This window comes from Dasypus novemcinctus, chromosome 1 (genome assembly GCF_030445035.2).
Source record: "Dasypus novemcinctus isolate mDasNov1 chromosome 1, mDasNov1.1.hap2, whole genome shotgun sequence".
NCBI lineage: Eukaryota > Metazoa > Chordata > Mammalia > Cingulata > Dasypodidae > Dasypus > Dasypus novemcinctus.
In genome coordinates this window covers 120,690,440-120,704,177 of record NC_080673.1, presented here as the reverse complement: position 1 = coordinate 120,704,177, position 13,738 = coordinate 120,690,440, and the positions used below count along the sequence as shown (strand labels likewise).

General features: G+C 36.4%; 2 protein-coding genes across 7 annotated transcripts in view; one reads left to right on the top strand and one right to left on the bottom strand.

Annotated features, from left to right (window-relative positions):
- Positions 1-8,828, bottom strand: part of HELQ (helicase, POLQ like) — a 68,721-nt gene extending 59,893 nt beyond the window's left edge. For all 3 annotated transcript variants that reach the window (XR_011649006.1, XM_058296239.2, XM_058296240.2), the window contains exons 1-5: positions 8,652-8,828; positions 5,834-6,515; positions 3,183-3,361; positions 2,413-2,613; positions 1,946-2,018 (exon numbers count right to left, since the gene is read on the bottom strand). Coding sequence is in view for 2 of the 3 variants with exons in the window: in XM_058296239.2 (XP_058152222.1) it covers positions 1,946-2,018; positions 2,413-2,613; positions 3,183-3,361; positions 5,834-6,515; positions 8,652-8,828 (1,312 nt within the window). In the remaining variant the exon portion in view is untranslated. The remainder of the gene's footprint in view (positions 1-1,945; positions 2,019-2,412; positions 2,614-3,182; positions 3,362-5,833; positions 6,516-8,651) is intronic.
- MRPS18C (mitochondrial ribosomal protein S18C) overlaps positions 8,820-13,738 on the top strand; it is a 5,970-nt gene continuing 1,051 nt past the window's right edge. For 2 of the 4 annotated variants that reach the window (XM_004472678.5, XM_058296257.2), the window contains exons 1-3: positions 9,150-9,355; positions 10,115-10,170; positions 12,190-12,273. In XM_004472678.5, the coding sequence (XP_004472735.1) occupies positions 9,256-9,355; positions 10,115-10,170; positions 12,190-12,273 (240 nt within the window). In that variant the 5' untranslated portion in view covers positions 9,150-9,255. Of the gene's footprint in view, positions 8,934-9,149; positions 9,356-10,114; positions 10,171-12,189; positions 12,274-13,738 lie in introns of those variants that run through there. The other 2 variants (XM_058296274.2, XM_058296266.2) reach the window with 2 other exon arrangements.

The window sequence follows — 13,738 nt, the reverse complement described above, 5'->3', positions numbered from 1 at the left end:
GAGTGAATGGATTCCAAACTCTTGCAAATGAAAAATCCTTTTTGGGGTCATGCTATCAATTTTTAAAAAAAATTAAGATGGAGTGAAGCACATAGTTTACTTGACTTCCTAGACAGTACAAAATGGGTGCTTTCCATAGACATAGCTTTTGTTTATCAAAAAACAAAAAGCCTTCTTAGTAAATGTCTTTTGTCTTGAAATTATCATCCAAGATGAAAAAAGGGGAATATATGCTGTCCTTTCCCATTTCATAAGGTGGATAATGAAGCTAAAGAAGCGAGTAAAGGGCAAAATACAAAAAAATACTGTGTAAGAAATTTGGAATTTATGCAGAAAACAAAGGGAAGCTATTAAAGATGGTAAATAGTAAAATAAACCAATTGGATTTGCATGTGGAAAAGGTCATTCTAACTGCATTAGAGTAGGTGGATTTGACGTGGAGGGAAGGCAGTGACAGAAAAGCTTGGGGACTCGGAGTAATCAAGGTAAGAAAGGACGAGGCACTAAACTAAAGATTAACAAAGAGGGAAACAAAGGAGAGAATTTTAAAATATTTTAAAAACAAACCAAATAGGGTTTGGTAGCTCAAAGAATGTGCAAGAGTGAATATTTTAAGATTCTGGCATAGTTCGCTGGATGGAGAATGGTGGCAGGGAATTCAGACCAAAGAATGAGTGTGAAGGAAATGAGTTACGTTTAGACATAATGAATCTGAGTTATTCATAGGATATTCAAATAGGAGTATCCAGTTGGCAGATGGTATTACTCAGAAGAGAGGGTAAGCTGGAAATACAGACCGGGAGCCATCAGCACACAGGAACTAAATGAAGTCATAAGCATGGATGAAAATAAGCAAAAACTGTAAGAGAAAATGTGGGAAGAGCCTAAGATGACTCTATGGTAATGTAATGTTATGTACATAATAAATAGGCTTAGAAAGAGGTGTCAAAAAGAACAAGAAGGAAAAATGAAAGAGATTTATTTTATTTAAATATCTATTAAGTATAGGATACTGGTGATAGATAATTATACAGAAAGAGCAAACATTCATTATGTGGCAGGTTCTATGCTAGATGCTTTACATAGATTAACTGATGCCAAGTTCACAGCAAACCAGTGAAGAAGGTTTTATCACTTTCATCCATATTTGATGGAAAAGGAAACTGAGGTACAGTTAATGTAACTTGTCCAAGGTCATGTAGCTAGTAAAAGTGAGCTCCAGAGAGCAGTCTAGCTCCAGAGTTTGTCCTCAATCATTATACAATGTTACCCCTCAATGCTAAGACATGATCTCTCTTACAGAGAAATAGAAGGAAAACTGAGAGAAAATTACATTGTAGCACCTAAAGGAGAAAAGAATGAGAAAACAAAGTTTACAGAAAAGGGCAGTAAGTAAACAATGGATTTGACAATTAAAGATCATTCTTCTCCTTTCCTCTGCTTTGTGTGTTTCCACAGAACTTACCACCATCTGACACACAATATTTTTTCTTGTTTATCTGCTTATTGTCTATTCATTTTCATGAAAATATGGGGTTAATGAGGGCAGGAACTTTGCTTTATTAACTGCTGGGTCCCCAGTACTTACAATAATGCCTGGCACATGGCAGGTTCTCAATTAATGTACTAAAGTGCTACAACCTACCTAAAGTGCATTGTTGTGGAGCAGATGGTTGAGTGCCTGCCTCACAGGTACAAGTTCCCAGGTTTACTCCCTGGTACCTCCTAAAAAAAATTAAATAAATAAAGCACATTGCTGTCAAAATTAAAAAGTGATTTTCATTAAAATTTGACCTTTATAGCTTATTTTAGAAATTAAAAAAACTAAGGCAGGTCACTTAAGTACCTTGCTGTAGGTAACATAATCTAGTCAGTGGAAGAATTAAGTTCTTTACAAAAGGTCTTGATTACAAATTAATTAGCTACCACATTTCAAAATACTTACTGCTAGTGTACAGGATTTTTGCTAGGGTCATTTCAAGTATAGCCCCACGACTTCCTTCACCAATCATGTGCAACTTTGAGATTAAAAACAAAAGAGAGAAGTAATCTGCACACAATGTCCATATAAACCATCCATGCATTCATATATATGAAATCCTTGCTTTTGTTAAAAATTTTGGATAAAGGAGCTATAGGGCATATGCATTATTTCATTTTACTTAAGTTAATGACATTCGTTGGCAACATCTTGACATGTCTGGGATTTATAAGTACTATTATAAAATTGTATAAATGCACACACATCTCATGTTTAAAGAAACAATTGACACAAAACTGAATTTAAGATTACCAAAGACAAAATGTCTTCACCTGTATTGTTTCTATAGTAAAATAAATTATTCTAATAATCAGAATATTAAATAAATTAGACAACAAAAATGGTAACAAAATACAAAAGTGGAAACAAACCTCATCTACCACGACCAGACCCAGGTTACTAATCCTTCCAGTTTCAATCAAGGAATTTACCAGACTATGTCCTTTTTCTATAGTGGCAATATATAGTGATTTCTTTTCTCTTCTTTTAATTGGAGGAAATCTTCCTTTGCTTCCAGCATATTCTTCAACAAAGAAACCCAGTTCTATACCAAAACTTGACAAACCTGAAATCTAGATATTAAACACAGACAAATCTTTTTTAAACCCAAGGATGAAATATCTTCATCTATACTGTCTATATATTAAAGCAAATTTTTAAAAAATTTTAAAAAGCTAAGAACAGTGTCAACACCAATCAATAGGAACAAGACCACATATTAAGATATACATATATAATACCATAAAATGCAATGATCTTTGTAAATGACTTTTGCAAATGAATGTTTTAAACTATATAATAAAAGTGAACATAAATTTCAACTATATCTTTTAATGTCAAAAAGTACCAGAATAACTCATTTATTTTGATAAAGTAATGGGTTTCAGCTTGAAAAAAGCAGGCTAAATATCAATTGGACATTTAAGATGAAGTTTAATCCACCAATTTAGGGAAAACACTAAAACTTTCTACAACTGGTAATTACTATTAGAAGCAATTTTAGGTAAGTACTTGATAGTCCTTTTGTACATTTAAAAAATGCTCTACTCAGTCAATAAGAAGTTGCTTTTTTATGCTAGTTCTTATATATTAATTTCAAAATAATATTAGCAAATAACACTTGTTTAAAAAAAAATCATACCTTTTCTTGGACAATTGCTACGTAAGGTAGGATCATCAAAACATCTTTTCTCCGGCAAAGCAGTTCTTGTAGCAATAAAATCTCAGCCACTAGGGTTTTCCCACCACTAGTTGGCAAGGAATAAATTAAATTTTTTCTTTCTTTAACAGAACTCAATGTTAAGCAAGTATGTTGCCATTCTGTGGAATTAAAAAAAAGAAGGCATTATTTTCCTCTTCTACAATTTCAATCTCAACAAAATTTTCTAAGAATCAAATCCAACCCTATGTAGCAATTTTTTCATTAAGGTAAATGTAATGTTAGTATGTTAAATGCCAAATAACCCATATGTGCCAAGTGCACAGCAATGAAAGTCTACCTCAGGCCTCATCAAGAGGATGGACACCTGGCCCACCTATTTACCAGCTGCACACTTAAGCCCATGATTCCAGCAAGGCAGGAAGCAGCCTGGCAGACAGGGGGCATTATCTGGATTATCAGAGATTATCAGAGACCATATAGAGTAAGCAACGTGGCTCAACTGATAGCGCTTCTACCATTCGGAGGGTCCAAGGTTCAATCCCCAGGGCCTCCTGACCCGTGTGGTAAGCTGGCTCATGTGCATTGCTGTCTGCGCACAAGGAATACCATGTCATGCAGGGGTGCCCCACACGCAAGGAGTGCGCCCTGCAAGGAGAGCCGCCCCGTGTGAAAAAAAGGTGCAGCCTGCCTAGGAGTGGCACAGCACACACCGTGAGTTGACACAGCAAGATGACGCAACAACAAGAGACGCAGTTTCCCAGTGCTGCTGGATGATGCAAGCGGACACAGAATACACAGTGAATGGACGCAGAAAGCAGGCAATGGGGGGGGAAGGGGAGAGAATAAAATAAATCTTTTTTAAAAAAAAAAACCATACAAGGACCTGTGTGAAATGTAAGTTCTTCTTATGCCTTCAAGATCATGTAGGCTTTCCACCCCATTTACCCAAACACCATCTTAAAGAGAAATAAGGGAAGGGGGAAAATCAACCAGGTTTTGCAAACGAACAAAGATTACTCAGTTAGCTCTGATGGGGAGCTGAACTGATAAGACTGTTTAAACCTCAAAGATTGGAATTACTGACTGGCATGTCTATGGTTCCTGCAATTTAGCAAGGTAGGACTCATGAAAAGTATCAAATCAGATCTGAGACATGGCATGAAAACTAGTAGGACTACTCTGCAAGGCAATTTGACAATGTGGGTCATCAAAAGTCTTTAAAGTGCACATCAGTATGTAATTGGTAGAAAAGCAGCCAACAGATAGGATGACATTTCCCAGTAAATGGCCAAAAAATATATCAAAAGATAGCAACTGTTAACAATTGGGTAGGCAAAATAAATAAAACAGAATGCAAATAACTACCCAAAAAGCCCCACCAAATCCTACACATGTAAAATCCAGAGCTGACTAGTGGGGAGAAATAGGCATTCTTATGTATGGTTGGTGACAGCATAAACTGCTCTTTTTTTGGAAAGTAACCTGGCAGTATCAAACACAGTATCTGGCACTGTGCTTAAGTGACAGGGCCAGAATGCCTAATTTGGCTCACAATCCTCAGCACAGCTGAGGACCTACCAGTGTGCACCAGGCACAATGATAGTTGCATAAGAAAAGGATGAGTTAAATAGAGCCCTGTCCTCAGAGTACTCATTCTGGTAGATTAGAAGATGCAGATTATACAAAGAACAAGATGCTAGGAGAAAAGCAGAGAAAAGAAAGTTAACATCTTTATGGGTACATGCACCATTAGCTCTTAAACTGTGAACCTCATTACTAAGAATTTTAGACAGTTATAATTAGTTTTCTATTAGATTTTGTTTTCTGTAGTTCTACTTCTTCAACCTGCTTGTCTTCTGAGATGAGAAAATATGTTCTCATATGGTTTATAAGTTCCTAACACAGATGTTCCAGAAATACCAATGAAGGGATTGGCTGATGGGCTGATATCCCAATATGGCAGCACTGGCCATTCTTTTAAATGACACATATTTGAAATATATGAAGGACCAAGCATTTTTCAAAAACATTACAAGACTAATTGCTATTTATACAATCTCTCTGCATTTAAATATGAACTTAAGCTATCTTTAAAGATGTTTAGTTTTAATAGTATTACTAATACCAACTCCTTTCACTCAAGACATTTGAGTGTTCTAAGGAATTTCAACAACTAAGTTTTGATAGAGAAGACAATAGCCACCCAAGGAAATACCAGCTAAGGAAAGTGAGAAATTAGAAAATCAGAAAGAAAATCAGAAAGTGTCAAAAAGGATGTAATTAACAGGGGCAGGTACTAAGAAGTCAGGTAAGAACTAAAAGTATCAGTGGGTTGAGACACCCTGGTCATTACATTTTAAGTGAGACCCCAGACCCACAATTAGAATAGGATGAGGAGTTATGTGAGGTGAGGAAAGAGAGACAGCAAGGATAACTGATTTGAGAAATGTGCTGTGAAGGGAAGGTAAGAGGCTCAGTGGTAGCAGGACAGGGATGGGAGATTGAGAGAAGACTGGTATTGTTTTGTTTTTAAGATGAGAAACATGACCATGAAAGCATGTTTTCTATTGATTTGCACTAATATTATGGTAATGATGGAAATTTTTTTTCATTCCAACTAAAAGCATTACCATATAATTTTTCAATTCCCTTGAACTGAGCATAAAGGTCTCTCACTTTGCTGGGTAATGAATAAAAAGGACCAAGGTCATCTGATGATGACTCAAGTGTCTTCTTAGCAACATTAATTTCTTCAGATACGAGGGCCTCTTGGAGCTGTTTAATCCTAGAAAATACTGGTGTTTGGGCCTTGGCATTTCCAGTCATGGCACTTTTTAGATGATCTTTAAGACTTTTTCTCCTATTGGCATCTGGACTAGTTCTGATTTTAGAAGCAGTTTCATCATTTTGCTGCGGTTGCTGTATGTGATTACAGGGAAATTCCTTTTCTTTAGTAGGCTTATCACCTAAATCATCTGAAGAGTTCTGCAAATGTTCAAAAAATAAAAGCTGTGAAGAAGGTACATCATACAAAAGATCAGCTCCAGGTTCAATAGCAACATCTTCATGCCCACCCTGGTTCTTTGTGTTTTCATCAGTTTTTAATTCAGTAAAACTGTCTACAGTAGTACAGAGTTTGTTGCTTTTGATGCTTTCTAAAGAAAGATATTCAGAGGCAAGGTTTGTAGCATGTTTCCCATGTTCAGGAAGTTGCATATATTTTTGTTCCAGATCATCAACTTGAGCTAAAAAAGAGTTTTCAGTAAAACCATCATAGTCACCAAACATGTCCTCTTCGCTGTTATCAATATGCTGGAAATAAAACAAAAATATTTATGACCAATTCCAACTTTATTAAGAATAAAAGTTTCAGCTTAGAACTCTATAATGTATACAATTATATGATGGGGATTTTTAAGTCACTGGAAAATATTTCCTGATTCAAGGATGTTCTAAATCATGCTTTAATACACTACTGTCACAAAATTTTCATAGCTAAGTTATTTGGAAAATTTTGATATATACTGTATACTAAAAGATGATGTTTCTTAGAAACTATTTGGGTGGAGAAGCACCTAATTTGGTCTTAATTTTAATGGAGAGGTATAATACTTTTTAAAAAGTATATCCTAACTAGAACTAATGTTAAGAACAGTTAAGTTTTTATATTTGTCACCATATTAGACAAAAATAACATGATAATTAATGTGGAAAATGAGCTCTGAAAGATTTATTTTGTATATAAATACACCTAAATACAGAAGAACAAAAGGGAAAAGAAATTTATCTTTACCTGACAAGTAGTGACTCATTAAGGTACTTTCATTTTTTCCTTTCTGATGATGAATAAAGGCTTGCTGATCTAAAACAGTTAATTTACTTCTTCACTGTAAGTATTTCACACCCTTTTTAATATGTCATATAGGTTCACTAAGAACATTAATAGTTATAGTGACTAGTTTTGCTTTGAAACTTGTTTTCGCATCATTATTTCTGAAATTTAATCTTTACCACGTTTAACTCCAATGCTATGCCTTTCTGTTAAGACTCACCTAGAGATGTTGATAACTTATGCAAAAAGTCCAAGATACATACTTCTTACAGCTGCAGGGACATTACCAAAAACACTGTGTCCATATATAGGCTGTCCAAAATTTAAATAACTTGCAAATACAAAGTGCTGTGGGAGTCACATTAAATGAAATTGCTACAAGGAATCTGATAAGTAATAGGTATTATATTTATAAGTACAAGAAGCCAGTAAACAACTATGAAAGAATTTAGAAGGCAGGGAAGGGTTAACTGGACGCAAAGAAATCACAATTCACTTTAAATGGACAGAAATAATCTTAAAAACTTTATTATGTAACTAAAACATAAACTATCCAAAGAAAACAGGTGTAACCCTCCAACCTGGCAACCAGAAAATATTGCAAAAGTACAAAGGCAATTACAGAATTCTTGAACACTAATGCGCTGGGCATTATGCTAAGAGCGTTGCACACACTACTTCATTTGATGTTAATGACCCTGTGAAATATATATCATCACCATTTCACAGATGAAGAAGTGGAGACCCAGAGAGGCTAACTGGTTTGACTAAACTGCATTTCCAGCATGTGGTGATTGCTGGAATTCTAATTCCTAAATCTGTGATTTAACTACTGTGCTAAATACTTAAAATAGCTCTAAGACTGGAAGACATCTATTGGACTGTGAGCTCACTAGCAGTTTCTGATAACCGCAGCACCACCTTCCCAGACTGCACTCCACAAAGATACGCCTGTAAACAAAATGGCAATTTTATCACTGGATGCTCGGATGAGATTCTTCTTCTAGGAATATGGAATTGAGACGGAGAGTCAGCACACTGACTCGGGATGGTCTACTAACCGAAGATATGTAAACCTGGAAGTAGCAATATAGTGCGGTGATTAAGAACACGGGGTTTGGAACTGTAGTTTAATTTCTCAGGCCTGTCTTCTGTTGTAAAATCCAAATAATGTAAATAGCTTAACAAAGTACCCAGCCCATAGTGGGTCTTCAATAAGTGGCAAGCTTTATTAGTCCGGTAGGAGAAGTAAGTCGGAAGTCAGAAAGTTTAGGCTTGAGCCCGCCCGGCTACTTATTTGCTGCCTGTACAATTCTTTTTGTTTTGGTGTCTAGGTTTCTTACCTATACAGAAATTGGGATAACAAGGTAGTTTCTCATACGTGAAGATGAACAGAGATTGTAACAAAGACGAGGTAAGAAAATTAAGGCTATTACATAATTGCTCAGGTGACTGCACCTGGGAGGATAACTGACAAAAGGTTTACGTTCCAACTTCGGTGCCTCATATATCTAGTGTCCCACCCCTCTCCGTAGGCAGGCGAAGTAGGAGGACCTGGGTTTGTATCACAGCCCCACACTGAAACTCCCGGGACTCGAGAGCTAACGCGGTTATACCTCCACCGGTTGCACGTCCACGGTTTTCCGCCGCCGGCTTCCAGAAACCACCTCTTCCTCCTCGTCATTTCCAGGCTTGACCTCGGCTGTGGTGGAGGCAAAGACGCTCCCTGGTCTAGAACGGTTCCTTTTCCGGAAAGACACTCGCCGGCGTATGCGGGAACCACTCTCATCCATGGCAGCGGCATAGGTCCCTGCCAAACGTTGTCCCCGAAGGCCCGGCCACCAAACTCAAGTTTCGGGGGGAATGGAGGACAGGACTGGAGTAGCAACAGAAGGAAAGTGAGTTCCTTTCTCCATCCACCTTCGAGAAAGACCCCGAACTAATTCCCACGGCTCTCTAGCCAGAAGCGGCAGCTTTAGGAGCGCACTGGCGCTAACGTCCGAGCCCGCCTTCTCTTCCTCCAATTATAAGCGTCCGCCGACTTACAGCGGCGGTGGCGGGAAAGAGAACGGAAAGGTGCAGCGCAGGCGCACTGAAATTTCCTTCCGCTTTAGTCCCCGGAACCCTTGAATGGAGTACTCGGGCCAAGAGGAGAGGACGACCGGAAGGGACCGGTTCGGACCTTTGGAAAGGAGGAAGGAAGAGGAAGGATAAAGAAACATGGTGGGTATGGCTGCTCTTTCTTGTGCCGTGGGAAGGAAAAAGTTGACGCACTTGGTAACGACTGCCGTTTGCCTCACAGCTTCCTGGACTCACACGGGTAACGTGGTCGCCATAGCTTATACTCCGTCGTTGTCGTTCCTTTAGTAAAACGACACTGGTTTCTAGGCAATTAAGAATTTCTCCAAGATGGTTGAAATCTTTACTGGCCCAAAACTAGTATTTTAGAGTTGAAGGGGGCGTGACATGACATGCAGTCCACTTCTTTTAAAAATTAAAAAAAAAAAAAAGCAAAAAAACCGAAACACACACACTGAGAATGTTGATTCTCAGACTTGGAGAAAAAGGGCCATTTCCAGAGTCCCCCTGCAGCTAATTCCTTGAGTTGTCCAACAGATTAGGGCGAAATTATAACAGGCATTCGAATCTCATTTCTGCACTTTCATGTTCTCTTTCTCACTTGACTACTTCTCCTACTAATAGCTACACTCTAGAGAGGGTTTTTAGACTCATTTTCCTATTCATAAGATAATGGCTTTTGCTTCTCCCGTATTTGCATGAAAATCTGTTACCAACCGCAGAGTATAGGGAAAACTTAAATTTCAGGAAGAGAGCAAATGAGATACTGTATGGCGGGGAAATATGTGCCCTTTGCCCAGAGACTGGAAAGCACAACCATCTTAAGGCACAGTCCATCCCAAATCAGAAGTAAAGGTTTTTATCCAATCATGGTGAGTCTAAATCCCTCTTTCATATTGTGTCCCTTGGTCCATCTTGCCTCTGTAAAAAAGGAAATGTTTCTTTAAGTATTCAACTAACAAAAAAGAACTGATGTGTTGCTGTTTCTGTTTTATTTCAGTGCTGTGGAGAAGAGGTTGTTCACAGCATAAACAGGTGACCAGCCATGAGGATCTGGTAAGATACTTCTCTCTTCCTATTAATACTGCATTTGTAAACACGACCAATTCTTACATTTCATTGATGATTAGTCATTTAAGTGAATTTTGCAGAAAATTCCTAGATTCCTAGCAGGAAGGATAGCTTCTCTATTTTTTTTTTCCCCCTAGATCTTAAATTTAAGGATATGTAATTGGGAGATTTTAAAAAAGGTAGTTTTGGTGGGTGGAATAATTTTGTAGATAATTTACAGATAATGGATACTTGATTTTTTAAAAAAGGGACTGTAGAAAGCTTAGCTATAGGTCAGCTCTCTTTCCCCTTTCAAATTCACAATATTTCTTTATTTTTGTTCCACTCATCACTTTTTGAATGCTGTCTAAATAAATGAGGGATAAGAATTAAGATTGTAGACCAGGACATTAAATATAGTTTCTTGTAACCCCCAGTTGTATTTTTAAGGGATTAAAGTACTAGCATTGGACTTGGCCAAACTAATAAAGTAGTCTCAGACCATAAAATTGAAGACAAAGGCCATTATATTACAGAAAACCATGAGGGAGGGGGCAGATTAGCACAGCTATTCTTATATATTTATAAAATAAAAATAGTGATAAAACAGCTGATAGTGAAATATGAAGATGGATAAACTGTTAATAATTAAAGAATAGCATATATCTGATATGGTACAATACATTTTTCTTAATTTAAAATTTTTTGTCATCAACAATCAAGATGTAGCATTTCTGCAGAGAATCATTATCACAGGCTTGAAATATTTTTTATCTGTAAACTCTTTTTTCCTTCAGAGATTGTACTTTATCCTAGAATCCTGAGTTAATCCCTCCTTAGCCAAACAAAATTAAGTGCTTCCATATGTACAAGTGTACTGGAATCTTTTAAATGCTAAATACTTTTCAGAAGTGCTTCTTTTTTTTCAGTTTTAATTAGAGTTTAAAACACTAAGAAATAAAGGGTTATTAACAAGCACAATAACAAAGGGACATTTGATTGGTAGGAGGCATTATCCTGTACACATTATATTGTTGGTTTTTGTGTGTGTATATACTCAGTATATAGCATTTGCACATAGAGCCACTGCTGCACAGCAAAAGAGTGTCTGAAGAGGCTGAATCAGAGTAAGGCTGTTTACCAGACTGAAATTTTTTACTGTATATATTCAATATCAAAACAAGATTGAACTTTTGAACTGGCAGGATAGAAGGCACCTCTGCCAAACACTGCAGCTAAAGGCCCTACTTTAGTGCACAGTTCTACCCCTTCCGTCTGCTTGCAAGGCAAGTTAACAGTATTTAAATGAGGTACTTCGTGGCAACCACAGCCATCATTGTGAACATATTTCACAAATATTCTAGAACTAAACATGGACCTCGTACCCTACTTTATTTTTTAAAGCTGAAACATTTGATGCTGCCAGTAAATCCACTTAAGTTTAGAACTTGTGCATAGCAAAGAATGGTGATGCTATTTATTCAACTATTTAAAAATTATGGCAAAAAAAAATAAAAATTACAGCAAAAATGTTCAAGAAGAGCTACACAGGACTTGGGATGGTAGGGCCCAATAGTAAGCTTTCTTCAGTGATGCCTTTAGTAACTTCAGACATGTAAGCTGCTGCATATCCAAAAAGTTTAAGGAAACATTCCAGAAACTCAGTAGATTTCCTAATTATGAATACTGTCATAAAGTTTTAATTAGGACTCAAAAACCTTTCAGTCATAATTCTTGTCTAATTCTATGGGGATGGTAACTGAAAGTATAGGAGAATATGTATAATACATATTTATATAATATATATATATAATACCATTATTCCATTTCCAGTGATTGCATCGTAAAATGAAAGCGGAAGTGCTTGATTTTAACGAGGCAAGGTGTTGTATTTGAATTATTCTTTGTCATATAAGAAAGGCATAGCCAATCCTTTGGATGGATTTAATGTGACAGTCTTAAGAATTTTTTTAATTAAAAATTGATGCATTAGACTATATTACCAGATATTTTTCTTTATTTCAGCCCGTTCCAATGGAAAATCCTTTTAAGGAACCTCTTAAAAAATGTATCTTATGTGGAAAATGTGTAGATTATAAGAATGTACAGGTGAGATATAATTTTACTTTACTATGATACTTAATTTTAGGCTTTTGTTCCTTTATAACTCCTACTTAAAGAGAATTAAATCAATTTTATACTTGCCATTATGTAGAGCAACTGTTTTAGCAAATTTGTAATTTCAAATCTTTTCTAACTCTATCTACAGGGTATTTTAGTTTCCTAGGCTGCTTATGCAAATCATGAAATGGGTTGATTTAAACAATGGGAATTTATTGGCTCACACTTTGAGACTGAGAAAATGCTCAAATTAAGGCAGCATCAAGGTGATGCTTTCTCCCCAGACTGTGGTATTCTGGGCTGGTGTTTCTTGGTTCCTCTGTCATGTGACCAGGCATATGGTAGCATCTCTTGCCCTCTTTGTTCTCTTCATATTACAGCTTCTTGCTTCCTGTGGCTCTCTTTGTCTGACTTTTATTTTCTTATAAAGGACTACAGTAATAGGATTAAGACCTATTCTGATTGAAGTAGGACACATATTAACTAAAGTAACCTCATCAAAAGATCTTATTTACAATGGATTCACATCCTTAGACATGGATTAAGTTTAAGAACATGTTTTTCTGGGGGTATATACAACTTCAAACCACTATACATGGTATCTCTACTTTATTCAAAGGAGAGGCCCTTGGCTCTCCTTCATTTGCTATTATTTCAGCTCAGTGTTTCTCCCTTTTTCTGCAGCAATACACTTATATACCTGACATACATGTAATTAGCAAGTAGCTCACCATGGCAGTACTTTTGGGTGGTTAGTAGTTTGTAAAAAGCTCCTCTGTGAACATGATTTCCATTTTTTACTATCCATATATCACTGCTCCAGATACAATGTTATCTGTTATCTAGCTCTCAGCAAGGTAGAAGTGGCAAATTTGGGAGAAGAGAATGGTATTGGAGTTGTGTGTGCTGACAACAGTACAAAGTGATAGCTGCCTCTGAGGGAGAAAAATCAAATAATAAAAATGCAGATTATGCAAAATGCCAAGAGTAATACCTGTTTGTTATCTAGAAAGTGCTAAAGCAATATTTAAATTAATAAAACAAATTAATAATACAAATGTATCTCTTAAAGACCTCCCTGGTGTAGCAGTGCTCTAAAATGTATTCATCAAATGAAATGAATGTACCATACTGATGATAGAGGTTGTTGATGTGGGGGGAGTGGGGTATATGGGAACCTCTTATATATTTTAATGTAACATTTTGTGTGATCTATGTATTTTAAAAAACAAAAAACAAAACCTGTACTCTAATTCTTTTTAATTTTCCTGATTATATAATGGCCTGATAGTTGAAATTATGTATAGTATTTTATTGTGAGCAGCAGTATTTTAGAAAGATACCAGTGGAAAATAAACAGCCTCAGTGTTGAAAGAATTGTGTTAATAAATCTGTTACTTGTATAGATTTTCTTTGATGACACATTGAATAAGAGAGTTGTTATTATTTTAAA